At 33.0% G+C, this 18,987-nt stretch overlaps 1 protein-coding gene across 1 annotated transcript in view; it reads left to right on the plus strand.

The window, feature by feature from the left end:
- Positions 1-18,987, plus strand: part of abs (ATP-dependent RNA helicase abstrakt) — a 222,580-nt gene that overhangs the window by 37,804 nt on the left and 165,789 nt on the right. The window contains exons 3-4 of the mRNA XM_090391777.1: positions 6,731-6,884; positions 18,378-18,452. Coding sequence (XP_090247903.1) covers positions 6,731-6,884; positions 18,378-18,452 — 229 coding nt within the window. The remainder of the gene's footprint in view (positions 1-6,730; positions 6,885-18,377; positions 18,453-18,987) is intronic.

Below are 18,987 nucleotides of genomic sequence, written 5' to 3' on the forward strand. Positions count from 1 at the left end.
CTACACTTGTTACAGTAAATTCAGCTGTAATCATTTCTATGCAACTGGAAGACCTCGTGGCATCAAACATTCTGTGGTTCTTCTCTTTCACCAGACTTCTGACTGATTTCCTGAAAACAAGGATACTGCTGATTGGAATGAAGATGAATCATTTCAATCATTAAAAAAATATTGTTCAATCCATGAGAGTTGTCAATAACATTGCATAAAGAGATGTGGCCCTGATGGATGAATAAAACAAACTGCATTCCAGCAATGAAGACCAGAAACAGGTTCGTAAGTGATTACAAGGAGAAGCACACCCTGACCACAAGAAAGCAATACTGCTAACATAACAGCAACAAAAGCAGTAAATTTAAGAATTTGTAAACTTTGTTTTAATCTGTTAGAATAATAGTTTTATTTTGTCTGCAAATTGTGGTCTTGACAATGTCTCCCATACCACTATTTAACTTTCTCCAAATATAATCTGGCAGATAGTGGTAGCAAGAATACACACTGGCTAACCTTTAAGTCACAAAAGCATTACTGTTAGATTGTTTAGTGTACTCTCTAGCAGCTTTTTGAAATAACTTTAAAGCTTAAAAGCCTCCTTGAAAGGTTGAATATCTCATGATGTTTGACATAACTCTAAAAACATCACATGATTCTTTCAACATGCAAAACTTCCATATTGCATGCCAGAAAAATGGGGCAAAAAGTAACTGGGCAGTGAAACACATTCATCACCAAATGGTGTTAGGGCCACAGAGCCCATGACCTTTTCTTTAGCAGTGCAGATGTTACACTTTAACCCTAGATAATTTCTTTTACTTTAATCTGATGGTTTAATGCCTGGAAGATATATATCCATGACTACATTTAATAGGCCCCACCAGTCTGAAAGTGTATAGAGAGAGGATTTTGTTTGCTGCAAACCATGTAGAATTCACTGAAGTTCAGTGTACCTTGCATTGTAATGGTCTGAACATAGTTTCACCAGTATTTTAGACTTCTTGCGCTAGCAACTGCAGTGATGCATTCTGTTTTGGTTATCTCAAGAAGAATGCCTTTATCCCCTTTCTAAGTCCATTTTGCCATATCTGTGGCTCATTGACTTTATTGTTGATTATTTATTTCTTTGGGTAAATTGTTTTCATTCTGACTGTGTGTGTGTGTAGTACTTATGTGAAAGCCCAAGGTTAAATTACTGAATTAAATAATGAACATGTTTCTCTTTGATAATATAAGGTGTGGCATGCCACACCTTATATTATCAAAGAGATATATGCATGAATTGCCTAACTGTTCACACATTTTGGAGTTAAGTGATTGAACTCAGTCAGTGTTTATGGGAAGTAGCAGCGCAAGTGGGACATGACTGAAAGAAATTCTCTAAAGGCTGTTAACAAGGTGTTTGTGTTTTGTTTGCATGCTAATGTGTATTCCTAATTGAGGCAGGGTTTCATGATTGTGTATTTCCCCAACTAAATCTTTATTTATGCATTGCTATAGGAAAAGGGAGCCAGTTCAGATTTTGTTCCATAACATATGATATTGAGACTCGTATCAGATAATAGGCCAGTTATATTTATTCTTTTTTGTACTCAGTATTACATACGTGTTGTTCTGCCTTACATTCAATACATGCTTCTAGCCACTGTATGACATATTTAAGACTCACAAGTATATTTCATACACACAAGAGCTTCAGTGGTTCATATGTAAAATTTGCAGAATAGATTCTATAATATTGCAGAATGGTCTGAAGAAGGACTTGATGTCAAAACTTAATTTCGAAGACTTTAATAAGAAAGATGCGATTTCACATTCACTTGTATTTTCTGGACAATATTGTGTGAGTAGTAACATAACTTTTGCCTCCATATCGGTAGATTCTACAATGAAGGTTTCTAACTTTTTAAGTTTTGTTCATGGAAACAACTTTCTAGCTGTTATGTCCTAGCATGCTAGGACATCCCATATTATATACGTTTGACTTGGAATCAATGACACCATTATAATGTGAGAGAGGGAGAAAGTGAAGATGTCTATAAATTATGCTTTATGTGATCTTTGTAATAAAGAAAGATATTTTTTTATCTTATGTTTCATTCATAAACTATTTTTTTATGAGAACTGCTCATGTTAGTAAGGAAACCTTGTAGAGAGTGCTTTGAAGCTAAATGAAGAAAATGTCATCAGTGTAATATAACTAGTATTTTGGTTATGACCCTCATCTACTCTTACAGCATGAGAATTGAGGAAAGCAAGTGGAAACTAAATTTTTGATTCTACTGATGAATCTGAAATGAATAGGAATTATTTTAAATACAAAAATCCCAACTTGAAATGGCTCTTGCAAATTCCACCATTTATTACCATTATAAATTAATTACATGGATCAGTACATTTGGCAAAATTAAATTCCAACTCAGAATGGCTGTACAGTAATAGGCATTCTCTTTTTGTAAACTTCTAGACAAATAATAATAAAATAGACCTCCTCATTTAGCTTGCTTTAGTATTATTTAGTATTTTCACTATGCTTTGGAATAAAATTGTATTAGGTTTCCTTTACAATTTCTGCTTACAAGGGTAATTGATCTGGAAGAGCAATGAGTATAAGTTTTGTTATTCTTGTGACAACCTTGGAAAGTTTGAGAATCATCTTGAACATGTTCTTAAAAGTTCACTCTCTCTCTCTCTCTGATGCATATGTTTGTTCTTGTTTATGTGGTATATGATGTTTCAGTGATCTCTTTCAATATTGGAATACTGTGAGTTGGCATAATAATAATATAACTATAAAAACAGAGGAAAACTTGCATTAAAACTTATTTATTCTCAATTTTTCATATAAGTGTCATCAGTATCTTCAGTACAGAATAGCAATCAAACAGTAACAGACAGTGACAATAATGGATATAGTTAATTTAAGAGAATTAAAATGGTCAATTTACTGACTTAAAAAAAATAAATGAATAAAATTAAATAAAACACACACACAAAGTAAAGTCAGTACTTAAAATTTGTTAATCTTTCCTATCTCCCGTAAAGGGGATAGGCATAGGCTGTTGGATCTGTTTAGGTTAGAACAGTGGAGTTAAGTTTCACACTTTTCTTTATAAAGACATTCTTTGAGCAAACTACTTTTACGGGGGACTCTTGCCTTGTTCCATTGAATTCTCTGTTTTAGTGCAAATAGTATGCTCAGCAAGATCATACTATTCAAGTTCATGATATTTTATATAAGACGTTCTTCTAGACAATTAAAGGCAGATCTTCTTGTTTGTCCAAAATGCATTTAATTTGGAAAGAAACTGCTATAACTCATAGGAAGAGCCATTCTAAATTGCATAAATATCATCCACATATATGTTCCACTGTGTAGGTGAAATGTTATCAATGATACGTTGTTCAAAGTGTTCCATGAAGAAGTTGGCAATGGTAGGAGAAATAGGACTGCCCATAGCAGTTCCTTCAAGTAAATCCCTGGAAAACGTAGAGTTGGAAGCTTGTCCTTATGTGAAGATTTTTCTTCTTGTGCAAAAGACAACAAAAATATTCAGTGGTTTTAAAACTTTTGCTATATGTTGAGAGCCATGCATGTAAGGGATAGGAATATGAATTATTTCTTCTGCATTGGAGGAGATACCATAACTTGCATAACAAATGCATTTTTGATGAAATACTCCTCAAAACCATTTCATAAAAAGGTGGATTTAATATGTTGCAATTTTTTCTGTAAAATTTTGTCCGAAGAACATTAAGAATGAGCATGATATAATAAGATCTTAATTGTTTCCAGCTTTTTGACTAGGATGGTGGTGAGATTCAGCATGGATATAATGTCCTGTATGAGTTTTCTTCCTAAAAATTGAAAATTGTAAGCTTTCATCTGATTGACAGAGAATTTGGTCTAAAAAGGATGTTGGTTTATCTATTTCTTTTTTCTACAATGAATTGGATCCTGAACGAAATGCATTTAATTTGGAAAGAAACTGCTATTAACTCATAGGAAGAGCCATTCTAAATTGCATAAATATCATCCACATACATGTTCCACTGTGTAGGTGAAATGTTATCAATGATACATTGTTCAAAGTGTTCCATGAAGAAGTTGGCAATGGTAGGAGAAATAGGACTGCCCATAGCAGTTCCTTCAATTTGTTAATAAAATTTGTTTTAAAGGTAAAATAACCAGAATATATAACAAAATCCAATAATTTATATCTGCAGAAAATTCTTGAAGTAATTCAATGGTATCTGATAAAGGAATATTAGTAAACAAGGATACAATATCTAAGCTCATCATAACATTGGAAGTGTCTAGATCAGTGTTTCTCAACGTTTTTTGGATCATGCCCCACCTCAAGTCTCAAAGATTTTAATGTCCCCCCCCCTCTAGCATACTAGTCAGCCAAGTTCTGAAAAAGCATAATATAAATATGTACATGTACATTTTCTAATTCCCCCCCCCCCCCTTGTGGGGCATACGCCCCACGTTGAGAAACACTGGCCTAGATGAAAATCACAAATTTTATTTTTAAAATCCAGTTTTTTTTTTTTTTTTAATGCAAGTAGATTTTGCAAGTAAATTGATAAGTATTTAGATATCTTATAAGTGGGACATCCTATACAGTCAACAACCAATCTTAAAGAAATATCTGGCTTATGAACTTTTGACTTTTGGTAGATCATATAATCTGAGTGGATGACTGTGGAAGGTTTTATGTTCTTCATTCCAGTTAGAAACATTATCAATAAGAGAATTAAGTCTATTTATCTGACTACAAGTAGTATTAGAAGCAAGAGGCCTATTCAGATTTAGTAAGAATTAAATGGTTGTTAAGGATTTCAGTGCTTTAAATTCAGAAAAAGAAACATTAGGACAAGGAGGCTTACCACTATAAAGAATTTTTGCACATTTGATGGAAATATATAGACTACCAAAATAGGTGGATAGATATAGACCAAAGGAAAGAGAGAGAGGAAACCAGGCTGCAAGATGGAAAGACCAGTGAAGCCAGAACAGGCAAATGCCTAATCCTTGAAGAGAAGAAGAACCAAATCCTGTTATCTGTTTTAAGAGATAATGATTGAAGGCCTCTGTCTGCTGTGAAAAAAAAATCCAAAAGATAGTACCTTTTTTTTTTTTAGAGAAATGGCAATGTCATATCCTTTAGATAAAACAATAAGGTTATCCTTTGCTGGTAGATGGCCAGATATATTTAAGACAAATTTATCTGAGTCATAGACAACATTATGAGTACTAGTTCTAATGTGGCTTATGAGTGAATCAAATTTCTACTTGAAATTATCACAAGTAGAATTAAAGACGTTGGTAAGAAGTTGATAAAATGTGAAGAATAATGTTAAAAAATTCAGCCACTAATACAGATTCTATAGCAATTTTCATAGAATAGATTTCCCCTCTAAAGAATTATTAGCTTTGTAAAGTTGACAATTTAGTAGTGACCTGCTGGCACTCGAGTAAATCTGATGGGCTTTAGGAGATCTATAATTTTCTTTAAGAATAACTTGAGCCATCTTACAACATTTTAGAAATATGATTCTGGTAATGTATTTAGCCTATGTCACTAAAAGCTTGCCATATCTAGCACATTGTTTAGAAATAGACTTTCTGAAAGTCTAGCAATTTGTTTCAATATTGAAATACCATGAGTTGGCATAATAAATATAAAAAATTCTACAATAAATACATTTTAACATGAGTTTTTCTGTTTTCATAGTTATATTATTATTATAGAAACTTAAGAATACCGACATTAAAACTTGCAGATTTGTAAAATTATTTGATTGCTGTTCAATAATCCTGTACTGAAGATGCCGATGACACTTGGGCAAAAATTCTACAATAAATCAGGTTTAACTTGATTTTTCCTCCTATTTCACTGATCTGTTTCATATTTAGTTCTGTCTGTGCGGGTTGGCAGGTATCATAGAAAAGTCCCAGTTCTTTTAAGCTGTGGAATCACGAACCTTTTTGGATGGCTTGATTTGCTATAACGATAAAAATGCCCTGAATGTTCAGTATTTTTAACAGAGGTATGAGTCATTATATATTAAGCTAAACATTGGTGGTTTGCTCTGATTTAAATGTATTTAAGTTGCACTCAATCCAGTATGTATTCATCCATATTTGGAAGAATGTACCTTTTGATAAGAAAAGGCCTGCCTAGGTTTGTTTCTCCTTGCTGACATGAGGAACTTTTCTTTGAAATAATTGGACTTTTTTCAATGATATTGAGTTAGCCATTTTGATACATACCAGTATTTATCCTCCTGGATAGCTTAGTGGGTTTTTCATCTTGCAGACAGGCAAACCAACTTGAGAAAATGCAGTAAAATTCAGTCATGAACTTCAAGATGTAAGCTGGAAAAGAATTGAGTATGATAGGATAGAATAAAATAGTCTAAAGAATTGGAAGCTTGGAGATAAGAAATTGCTTAGGTCAGGATCTGGAATCAGGATGTGGAAGCTGAGAAAGTATCTAATTTGATATGGGGCTGCATATTGGGAACCTGGACAGCACTGTAAAATAATGGAATCCTGAAATATGAAGTACCTGGCAAGTGAACCTCATACACAAGGAACCAACTAACCAACCAACCCAGTATAATCAAATTTGATGAAACATATTTCTAGGCTATCGGTTTATAAGTTTTTAAAATAAAGTTAATTTATTTTGTGGAGTCTGTGTTCTTATTACATATGATTTTTCAGTTAGAAAAACTAGGTCGTCTAGGTGGAGTACTTCAGGAAGAAGAAAAAAAGTCCAGTTCAGAAAAGGAGGATGATGAATATGATGACGACTATGGAAGGAAGTCAAATATCAGCTTGCTGGATCAGCATAACGAGCTTAAAAAAAAAGCTGAAGGTATATTGGAATGTTTATTTTGGAATGTGAATTATTCCTTCTTGTTATTTGTTTTTATCAGATGTTTATAGGAGTATAACTTTCCAAATAGCTAAAAAATTGCTTTATACATTTTCTTTCATAACCTTTTTGTTCCTCCTCATTGTCTTGAATGGGAAGAAGCAGGGATGGGGTGACTTTTTGAGAATTACAGAAAGAAAACATCTTTGAAGGAGTATACAAAATTCCAAAAAAATAAAATAAATAAAATAAGGGGGAGTACCAAAATGCAAGTCATTCAATGCATTGTTACACTACTCTATGATAGAGATTGTAGAAAAAAGTGATTTTTTCCCCTTATTTCATGATACTTTTTTTCATAAGTGAAAAGGATGATAATAAATTAAAAATTAGTTTTTATTCATTGACTAAAGTAATATGAAATTCATTTATGATAGTAATGATACATTTATGATGCAGTAAATTATAAATAAAATGATTTTGCAATACTATTTTGAAAATATTTAGTAAATTGAATAAAAGTAAAAAAAGATTACTTGAATTCATAGGATATTGTCATTATGATCTTAATAATAATGCAATAAACATTACAAGAGTTGATCGCATAATGTCAACACTTTTATACATTGAGCTCATTCATTTTAGAAATTATGGACTTTACAACTGTGTTATAAATAACTTTTAATTTCCTGACGTTTCTACCTTCTTAATAAGGTCATCATCTGGAATATATACAAATATACAAGAACAAGCTGAGTTACATTTCACACAATATGCTAAAGAGACAATGATTTGAAAATATAATAAAAAAAAAAAAAATATATATATATATATATATATATATTTTCCAATGTATGTATATATATATACACACACACACACACACACACACACACACAAGTAACCCTCGTATGACTAGAAATGCCGTGTTATATGAATCGTGTTATACAAGACATAGATCACATAGAAAAAGTAGGGTTAGGTTCTGAAATCGTTTTTTTTTTTAATTATATAAACAACAATGACATATCCAAAAAAACAATATTTTTATTTAATTCAGGTAATTCATGTAAGTTAAGAAAACATGAACTATGACAAATACGTAGTATAAAATTCTAAAAATTACAAATTGTACATAAATTTCATTGCACTTAATGCATAAATGTTTTAGACACAATAAAATAAAGGGCATATTTTAATCGTCATCACAGTCTTCAGAAATAACATTTCGTAGATGTTCTTTAAGTGGCCGGAGGTTGTCACCACTTGAAATCTCTTGGACATCATTTGTATAATTCTCATTGCATACTTTGGCTGGTTTAGTCATCAAGAAGTCAGTAATAAGATTTTGCTTTCCACTATGTTGCAATTTTTTTTTATTAAGTTCATAATATGGCACTAAACAAATATCCAATTGTCTCGTGAATTTTCCCGAGTGCTCCATTGAGGGATCATTATCCGTAAAATAGCTCCTAACTTTCTTGCCAAGTCCAATCCTTCTGCTAATTTCTTTAAACTGAATTCTTTAACAGATTCATCACAATCAGAATCTTCGGCAGAACTTTCTCTGCCATTTGGTTCGACGCCATCTATTAATTGTAAATCTGTTTTCTCTTTTAAATCTGTTTCTCCATCAGTTAATTCACTAATTTCGTTTTCAATCATATCTCAAAATCCCTCTCCACAAAAATGTGTGCAATGTTTCGACGTAGCTCACCATCCACTGGAGGTAAGAAATTTTGTTCCAGAACGGCTTCAGGCCATATTTTTTTCCCAGCAAGCATTCAGCATAGAGGGTTGTAATTCCTTAATGGACAGAGAAATAATTTTTACACAATTCAATATTGAAAACTCTTTCCACACTTGAGGCAGTGTCAGGTTTGGATTAGATTCCATTTTTTTCCAAAATTAATTGGAATGTTTGATGAATATAATATGACTTAAATGTTGATATTATTCCTTGGTCGAGTGGTTGAATAAGTGAAGTAGTATTAGGCAGCAAAAAAGTTATTTTAATATTCGGATGGCTTAAATTTGTTGGGTGGCCTGGTGCGTTATCTAAAATTTTGAAGTCCATATTCTTTTTCTTTGTGTAACTTTCTACATTGGGTACAAAACACTTGAAAAACCAATTTTCAAAGATGCTAGCTGTAACCCATGCCTTTTTGTTGGCCCGCCAATAAACAGGTAGGGTGGACTTGTCAAACCCTTTCATCGCACGAGGATTTGCGGATCAGTTACTAAACATTGGTTTTTGTCATGTAATCACCAATGCATTACTACAAAACAGTAGAGTAATTCTATCTTTGGAAACTTTGAATACAGGAGCTGATCTTTCATTTTTCGAAATATAGGTGCTTTTTGGCATTTTTTTCCAATATAACCCAGATTCATCTGCATTGAACTGCACTATAATCACCTTCTTCAATGATTTTTAAAAATTCTGCTGGGTATTTCTGGGCAGCTTCAACATCTGCCGATGCTCCCTGGATTTTAATATTATACAAAGAAAACCGCTTTTTAAAGTTTTAGAACCAACCCTTACTGGCACAAAATCCATGCTGAGAGATTTCTTCTGAAGAATCTTGATCAAGTTCTTTTAAATATTTATAAACTTTGACAGCTTTTTGCTTAATAAGATGTCCATCCAAAGGAATTTTCTTTTAAGTGCAATCTTCTGTCCAAATGATTAGAGATTTCTTCATTTTTCTATTAGAATATTGCGAACACGAGCAACACGCTTTGCACTTACCGTTGACCCAGCAATAACACTTTGTCGGATTTTATGTTCATTTTGTTTGATTGTTCGAATTGTTGATTCATTTAAATTCAAAGTCCTTGCAACAACTCCTGGTTTTTCTTCAGTTTTCAACCGATCCAAGATTTTAATTTTTTCTTCGAGAGAAATGAATTTCCTCTTCAATGTTGGTTTTTTTCCCTTTCATTGCAGTTTTAGTGACCATTACAATAAAAATAAACTTTTACATTAAAAAAAAAAAGCATCACATATGTATGTAACTCACCAGAAAATAAACTGCTCTGCTTGAGAATAACACACTTATGATTTTAAATGCACTTTCCTGGCAGAAAACAAAGACAATTTTCAACAATTACCACTTTATATAATAAACCCTAGATGGAGAACCTATAGCACTAGTGGCAGAGGTGGCATGTCAACGATTTACAGGTGATATCCTTTTATATGCTTATAAATTATTCAAGTTTTTTTAATTGTTACAATACGTACAAGCTGAATTTTGTTTTACACAAGACAGCAGCTATAAAGACGTTTTGGTGCGGTATTAACAAAAGATTGCGCAACCCAAAGACAAAAGTAACCGACAAGTGTTGAGATGCTAATTCTCTTCAATTGAATTCCATAACATCTGAAACTGTCATAACAACATTCACTATTAGTTTTAACACATTCACAACAGGGTGTCATTTATCATTCCGATGGAACTTCTCATTACTGACTGGCTCAACTCACACAAACGTTTCAACCCTTGGTTGAATTTTATGGCTTCTTGTTTGCATTTGAGGTGTCAGGCTAACTCACACATTCATTATATGGCATGTTTCAATTCTTGGTAGTCTTTTATTTTAAGTTAGCCTTTGTGATCTGTCATAACGACTTCGAGAATTTCAAATGCAGTAAAAAAACACTTATTTCATAATTGAAAAATTGGACAATAGTTTTTAGTTAGATACTGTGTTTCGGTGCAACATATGGTTTTGCTTAAGTCTATACAGCGTAGTTTCTGTGAGAGAGGAGATGTGATTTATTAGTTAGTGCTGTTTTTATTCTGTCTCTAATTGTATTATTTGTTGAGAATGACACAGGCTGCAAAAGCCCTCTGTACAGTACCTCATTCAGTGATACAATAAAACTAAATTCGATACTTATAACTACTTGCGCGATACGGGCAGACACAAATTTAACGAAGATAAAATTTGATTTTTAAGTCCCACGGTGAAAAATATGAAAAAAAAAAACATGGGTACTAGAAATTGTAGACCGCGTTGAGCAAGGGATACCACAATTTGTAGACCGTGTTGTATAAGTACCGCGTTATACGAGTGTTACCTGTATGTATGTATGTATGTATATATATATGTAATATAAAAAAATTTGTGTGTGTGTGTGTGTATATATATATATATATATATATATAAAAAGAAAAAAACAAAATTAATTATTTAGAAATTATTTTGATGATTTAAAAAACAACAAAATTCCTACAACTCTAAAAAATAGTTATGTCACAGTATAATAATACCAACAGCTCTCTATGGAACAGAAACTTGGATTTTGAAAAAAAGAAGCAGAGAGGAAACAGTTGGCTTTTGAAATGAAATGCTTCAAGAAAATCATCAGAAAACTCATTGGATAGAACATAAGACAAATGCACAAGTGCTGCAAGATTTGAATATCCTTAATTCAACAATTCTTAACATAGTTAAAATGCATCAACTCTGTTGGCATTGGTTTGGTCACATTGTGCAAAAAGGAGCAGACTCTGCCTGGTATTTGAGGCACTGAGGCACTTTCAAAGCTGTTAGCATATGAAAGAGTTTGCTTTGTACAGAGAACAATGGAAGGCTCTTATTCACAAGGGTCTCAATCTGTCTTGAGGACAGAATAGAATGTCTTAAAAACATTCCATTATTTTAGAAACTTCAGCAGTACTCCTGTAGTGCCCCATAGTATGGATAGATGATATGAATGAATTTTGTTCTTGTGCTGGAAAGGACCAAATTTGAATTCTTATTGCCATGAATGTTTGTTTGATATGAAAGGATTTTTCACCCACAAAAGCCAGACTGTCCTAAGTGTGCATTAAGTCAGTTATGCCCCTTGTCATGTACAGTGAGCCTTCAATAAAGGGTAGTTTAAGAAATCAGGCACTTGAATCTAATGTAAAAAAATAAAAATAAAAAATAAATAAAAACCCGGATAGGAAAACATAACACACATAACGTAACCAAACCTGAAATGGGGGAGGGGGATGCTGGAAAAATTATGAGGGTGAGTATCAGAAATTGTAGGTGACTGGTGCTTGGGATCACAAATGATGTGATCAGAATTTTAGCCTTTGCATATGAGTGAAAAATCAAATATTAAGTGTTGGTACCATGAAAGTTAATGTTGCATCAGAATAGTCTTCCAAAAAGTGCTTATAATAACATTTGTAATAATGAAAAAAAAAAAAAGTTTGAGGCTTATGTTGCAAAAACATTTAAGATCAAATTAGTTATCTGATACATTTATCATCAGTTCTTAGTTTTCCTCTGGTCTCTTTTCTTACCATCCTAGCATTAAAAATAAAGACCACAAAATTCCTTTTTGGTCTTTATTTTTAATATGAAGCTGCCATTGATCTATCTGTTCACTCCTCTAATTTTATTCAGAATTCTTTATCTGTGCTCTCTAGTTTCTGAACAGCTGTTTTATTTGTAACCCAGCTCTCATGTTCATAAGTTAAAATTGATTTGAATGGTATCTTGTATATTGTTAGTTTAGTGTTCTGACTAATTTCACTTTTATTCCACAGATTAAGTTGCCTCCATAGAATTTTGCAAATTATATTAACTATTTGCATATGTAATTTGTCTTCACAGAAATTGTTTCTAAAGAGCTCAAAAATATTTTACTTGTTCTATAGATTCTCCATTGAGAATTCAGTTGATGTTGTTTCTTGATTTTACTTATTTTCATAGTTTGTTTTATTTATTACTGGTTTTCATGCCAAATTAGATATAGCAGTTATTCAATTTAGTCTTTAAGACTTGTACTTTAGGAATATAACATCTGTATAAAGTAAAAGCTAATTCGAATCTTTGATTTTGATATCAAGCTTAATGCAACTCTGTTTCATTCCATGAACCATATAGATGTTGATCAACAGTGGGGAGATAGCTATCTTAGCGTGATGTTGGATTTGACATCAAACTGACTCCCACACACACACACAAGAGGCTGCAAAGCCTGTAGCAAATAAATGCTATGTGTGGACTTGAGTCAAGAGCAAAGCAATGGATTGATATTCCTCTTAAAGAGCTGAAAGTTGTGGTCTTTAGGAAATACTCTGTGGGAGGACTATTCAATAGAATTGAGGTAGATGGAATGAAAGATGGTTGTGAGACTTGCTTTGGTGAGTCATCCTTTTATATCAATTTGACTGCAAAAGGATGACTCAAGAGAGCCAAAACAAGCCACTCATGTAGCTATAGGTTTGGCAAAAGTAGTGGACATAATGGAAGCTAGTTCTGCTGAACAGTGTCCATAGAAATATCTGTAGAAGTGGCACAATGTGAAAACTGACCATTCTGTAAGTCATGGCTGAAGAGTCTGTGAGAGAGGAGTTATTAATCAAACAAACTGCTCTCCTGAGCAGCTTCTCTTGAGTACAATTGATGGGATTCCATCAGGACCAGAACTTTTTTGATTTTCAGATATTTCAATATTCTCCTTATGTGAAGGTCACAGGAGACATGCAATGCAATGCTCCAGGTAAAGAAGAGATGACTTGTCATTTATCTGGAGTTGGATAACAAGAGTTGTTGCTGGATCAGCTTTGCCTTTAGATCATGTTGCAATAATGTTATCTTGTGATAAAGAGATGGAAATAAGATGTACCAGAAGTTCAGCTTTTGTAAGAGACCAGAAGGCATAGCAACCATTGGCAAAGATTGCAAGTTTTCTACATTAGCCTTTTCAAAGTCAGTCTTAGCCAGTGGTAAGCTATGGAAATTTTAACAAAGGGCTCGCATCGTCAAGCAAAAAAAAAAAAAAAAGAAAAAGGTAACTTAGCCCTTATATTGCGACTTTGTGGAGCTCTTCTGACAGATATCATAATTCCTGTAGGATATCAATCATTAATGCTAGATCTTTTAAAAATTCCAAATTGAGATGTCGGTTTAAAAAGCCCTTATATTTATCGTTCGATGCTAAATGCTTCATAAAGCTTCCAAACACGTGCCCGATCTTTAAAATTTTGATACCAAGGTCTTTTGCAATCGTATTTAATTCTCGTTGATTTTTTGGTGATTGATGATTAAAAGCATATAATTTATCCATAAATATTTCAAAATGATTTATTTCTTTAATGTTTTTTATTGAATCATCTAATGCTAATTGTAAACAATGAGCAACACAATGCTGGGAATCACAATGTTGGGAAATTGTTGTCGAAGTTTGATTACAACACCTGATTTATCTCTAACATTACACTAGCTCCATCAGAACAAAATGTAATGTGATGATTTTTTATATAGTTATCAGAAAATCCTTATGAATTTAAAGTAGCAATTATTGTAGCATATATACATTCCATGATGGTATTTTCTAGTTCTACAAGATTATTAAACAAGAAGAAGAACAAGGGGCTCACCAATTTGAGAAAAATTTAACAAAGGGCTCGCATGAGCCCTTTATAGCTCACCACTGGTCTTAGCCATGTTAATGGAGTGGCAAGTGTTTTAGACTTCAGTATAAGCTTAAATGAAGCTGGAGTTTTTGTTTCAGCCCACTTATGATAAGCTGTTTTCTTTTCTTAGATTGTCCACACAGTTATTTTGAAAAACCATGACTTCTATGTAGAATGTGAATTTGAACAGAGTTGGGAATGAGGGCATTTATCCCAAGATGGTTTACTTCAGTTACAAGATCACAATAAGTATTTGGATCTGGATAACAGAACTAGTGGTCTGAGCATGAAAAGGAGTAAAAATCTTGTTCAGACACTGTACATTGGTTCTGTTATCTAGATCGAAATACTTATTGTGATCTTGTTACAGAAGGTGAATGGCTGATAGAGGAGGGTATGAAATTTGGCATGAGATTGTGATCTGAGTTACCAAGAGGAGCAGTCAACTCAGAAGTATACCTGGAAGGGGAACTAGTTAAGAAAAAATCCAGTGTGTGTTGGATGAGTGGAGAGGTTTATCTGTAATTCTGGTTAGGAGATGAATGATTTGCTTTAGTTCATTGCTTATTACCTCTCTTCCAGCTTGGACAGTGTATTTGGAAAAAGGGAGCCAGTTTACTTGTGAATATTGTTACCAGGGAAGATGACTTTATTGTTTTGGAATTTGGATTGCAGGAAATCAAGAAATCTTCTTGACTTTTTAGTCAAGAAGATTAGAATGATTTTCAGAATTGGGTGAATGGTAGAGACAGCAAATGAATGATAAATAATGAGGCCTAGACATCTTAAGATACAGAAGATTAGAAAGAGGAAATTCCAGATTAGGCATCCTCTGGCAAGGAATATCAGATTGCACAAAAGTACAGGTAGTGCTTTTGTGCAGAAGAATCATACAGGGTATAGTTTTGGACATTTAAGATAGGCATTGGTGAATGTGGCAGAATTTGGAGTTGAATCAAAAACGGATCAGGTGAGGATAACTGCATTGGGGGTTGATGTTTATACCACACAGGTTGGTAAAGTAAATGAAAAACTTTTTTTTGTAAGATTTTTTTTTAATTTAATTTTTTTGGGGTTGGGGTGCAGGGGAGATTTTTATTTTAATTGCTGTGACTGTATTTATTTAGTTTTACTGTCATGTTAATATTTTAGTGAAGAGAAAAACAAAAGAACACTCAGTAGGAAAATACAGAGGTATTTCCCTACTGAGTGTTCCTGGCAAAATCTATGCAAGTATACTTGAGAAACAGTTGAGAAGAATCGTGGAGGTAAAGCTTGGTGAAGAACAAGCTGGATTCAGGCCAAATAGAGGCTGTCAGGATCAGATCTTCACTTTACGACAAATTGTCGAGAAAGCATAGGAATATAACAAAGATCTGTATTTAAGTTTTGTCGATTTGGAAAAGGCATATGACAAGGTGCCAAGAGAGAAGCTATTCAATACGCTGCAGTTATATGGTGTCAATGGGGCATTATATCAAGCAATACTTAGTCTTTATTTGAGTTGTAAGTCAGCAGTTAGAATTGAAGGAAGTACAGGAAGATGGTTTAATGTTAAATCTGGTGTGAGAGAAGGATGTACATTATCCCCTCTGTTATTCATTATCTATATGGATCACATTATGAAGGAAAGTGGTATTAAACATGATATCAAAATTGGAGATGTTAATATCAGCTCTTTGCTTTATGCAGATGATGTTATACTTCTAAATAAATCCGCTACAAGTCTGCAAGATTTTCTTACTAAATTGAATAACTGTTGTAATAGATATGGTATGAAGGTCAGCAATAAAAAGACAAAGACAATGAAAATAGGCAGAATCATTGAAAATGTGAACTGTGTTGTGAATGGAGAACCTGTGGAACAAGTTAAACATTTCAGCTACTTAGGCACAATTTTTAGTGAAGATGGTAAATTAAATATAGAAATAGACAACAGAATCAGCAAAGCTGATATGGAGGGAAGTCAATTGAATAAATTCATATGGAATAAGAGAGAAATTAGTCGGAACACTAAATTAGCTGTATACAAGACAGTGTTCAAACCAGTTTTAACGTATGGATCTGAGAGCTGGATCAGAAGTAAAACAGTTGACCAAAGACTAGAGACCTCAGATATGAGATTCCTGAGAAAGATTATAGGCGTGAACAGATGGCATCAATGGCAATATCATATTAAAAATGAGGATATTAGGAAAGAACTTGACATTGTCAGCATTCAGGAATGTGTTAGCAGAGCTAATCTCAGGTGGTATAGTCACTTAAACAGAATGGGCGAAGAAAGATTAGCAAAACAAGTGTTCTCTGCCAGGTTGGCAGCAAAACGACCCAGAGGAAGACCAAGATATAGGTGGATTGATACGGTACAAAGTGCCTTAGATGATAGAAATATAAGATCTGATAATGTTGGCGTCTTGACAAGTAATAGACTGATTTGGAGGAAAATTGTAGATAGGAAGTTAGTAATGATGTAATTTTTTTTTTATGTAGTACTCTCATATCCTGTACACCCCTCGAGGGTACATGGCAGGAATTTGATGATGATGAAAAACAAAAGGGGAACATGCTGTGGAAGGAAATATGCTCCTAATCATGTTAAGAAGTAATCTATATGGAGATCGTCCAATTTCCATTCCTTTACATGACTTTGACAGTGCCTCTTGCATATCATTAGACATCCTCCTTCCAGTCACGGCATGGCAGTGAAAGTTATGTTTCAACTCATCAAGAAGCCTCCTTAATGTGTTACCATCTGGGTCAGTCCTGTACTCTTTCTGGCAGCTGGCCTGCAGAACTGCATTACTGCTGTACCCTCTGAGATGTCGGGGAGGAGTGGTTCTGGGTCACCATACTGTGTTTGGTATATCCTTAATGCTATCATACACAGACACTATACATTGGAAGATTAGGGATGAGAGAACAGAAACCCTGCTCTTTGAACCAGTATACAGACAAATATGGCAATGGTCACATTAGGCCCAATATGCAAAGAGTGGTGGTGTTTCATCTTTCTTATTGATGGCATTTCACCTCACTCTTATATGATGTCCCAAGATCATTTAGCTTTAGCATTTTGTGAATAGTTTCTCTATCCTGTCACCTTACATTATGCTTTTTTTCCCCCCCCACGTATTCATACTAAATTAAATACTAATTCCATAGGATATTTATTTTTCCATATACAGTCATACCCCGACTTACACGAATCTGGAGTTACGCGGTTTCTTATATGGACGTATTCCCATCCCACTTCACGCCTCACCACTAGTCGTATCTTTCAGGTGCCGGCCGCATTCGCCAGTGTCGCACATGCTGTGAACAAGCACTGATGTGTTTCACGCGGTCTCCATTCATACACAATTTTTATAGTCTACAAACCTTGCGATTGTTTAATGTTATGTTCTTGATAAAAATTTTATCACATAAAAAATAATGTCATCCAAAAGAAGCAATTCCAATTCTTCTACTGCTAGCAAGAAAAGAAAAACATTGACTTTGGAAACAAAACTCAACATTATTAAGGATTTTGAAGGCAGAATGAAAATTTGTGAGCTAGCAAAGAAGTTTGATCTACAGGAATCCACAGTAAGAACAATCATAAAAGAAAGGTTTACAGATTTTGGAGGACATAGATTCTAACGAGGAACGAATTGTAGCCACATGGCAAGGAATAAAAAAATCATTAGCTTGCTATGAAGAAATTTTGCATGACAAGAAAAAAGACATTATGCCGTCAGACGAATCTATTAGATTTTATGAAACCATCGACATCGAAATAACTTTCTTTTTTTTTATGTATGAAAAACTACAATTATGATTATATTTCTTAAAAAATATAATAATTTCTTATAAAATATAATTATGACTAATTCCTTGTTATATTCTCATGATTTTATTCACTGTTTGTATACTCTTAATTAGTGTATTGTGTGTATATAATAGCATTCTTTCTGTTTGAGTAATATATATATATATATATATATATATTTCTTTTTTTTTAATTTCAAAGTGAGTAAATTATCATTGTCTTTAAATAAGATTACATTTTTTTTTTTTATTTCAGCTAGGAAAGAAAGTGCACTTGAAAAGCAGTTGAAAGAAGAAGAGAAAATATTAGAAAATGTTGCAGAAAAAAGAGGTATAATTTTTTAACTGTAGCATAATTTATGCCTAATTGTTTTCCAATATAAGTTTAGTAAAACTGTCTTTTCACGGAAAGCAAAATTTTAACATTATAATCAGGCGACATTTTACTGAAGGTGATCTCAAAATTTTCTACTTACATATTGCAGTTTCTTTCATTGAATATTTCTTTTTAATATGCTTAAAATATGTAATATTTATAAAGTTTAAAGCATATACATTTCTCCTTATATACTTTTCTATTACTCAGGGATGCACTAAATTATGATTCAGCTGAAGCATGCTGAATTTACTAAATGTTGTTGGGGAAAAACATTCATTAAAAACTGATAAAAAATTTCTAATGCAGATATATTTTTTGTTCAAAATATTTGTTAATAAAATTTAACTCAACATGCTTTGGTCAAATTATAGAATGAAGAAAGATTGAAAAATATCTCTAACAATACTTCACATAACCATGGAACCTCATGAAAATGCAAAAATAAAAAGAACCATTCTCATTTCATAACTGAATGTGTGTGGAAACT

This window comes from Typopeltis vanoorti, chromosome 4 (assembly GCF_054136105.1).
Source record: "Typopeltis vanoorti isolate ZY-2024b chromosome 4, IOZ_Tvanoo_1.0, whole genome shotgun sequence".
NCBI lineage: Eukaryota > Metazoa > Arthropoda > Arachnida > Uropygi > Thelyphonidae > Typopeltis > Typopeltis vanoorti.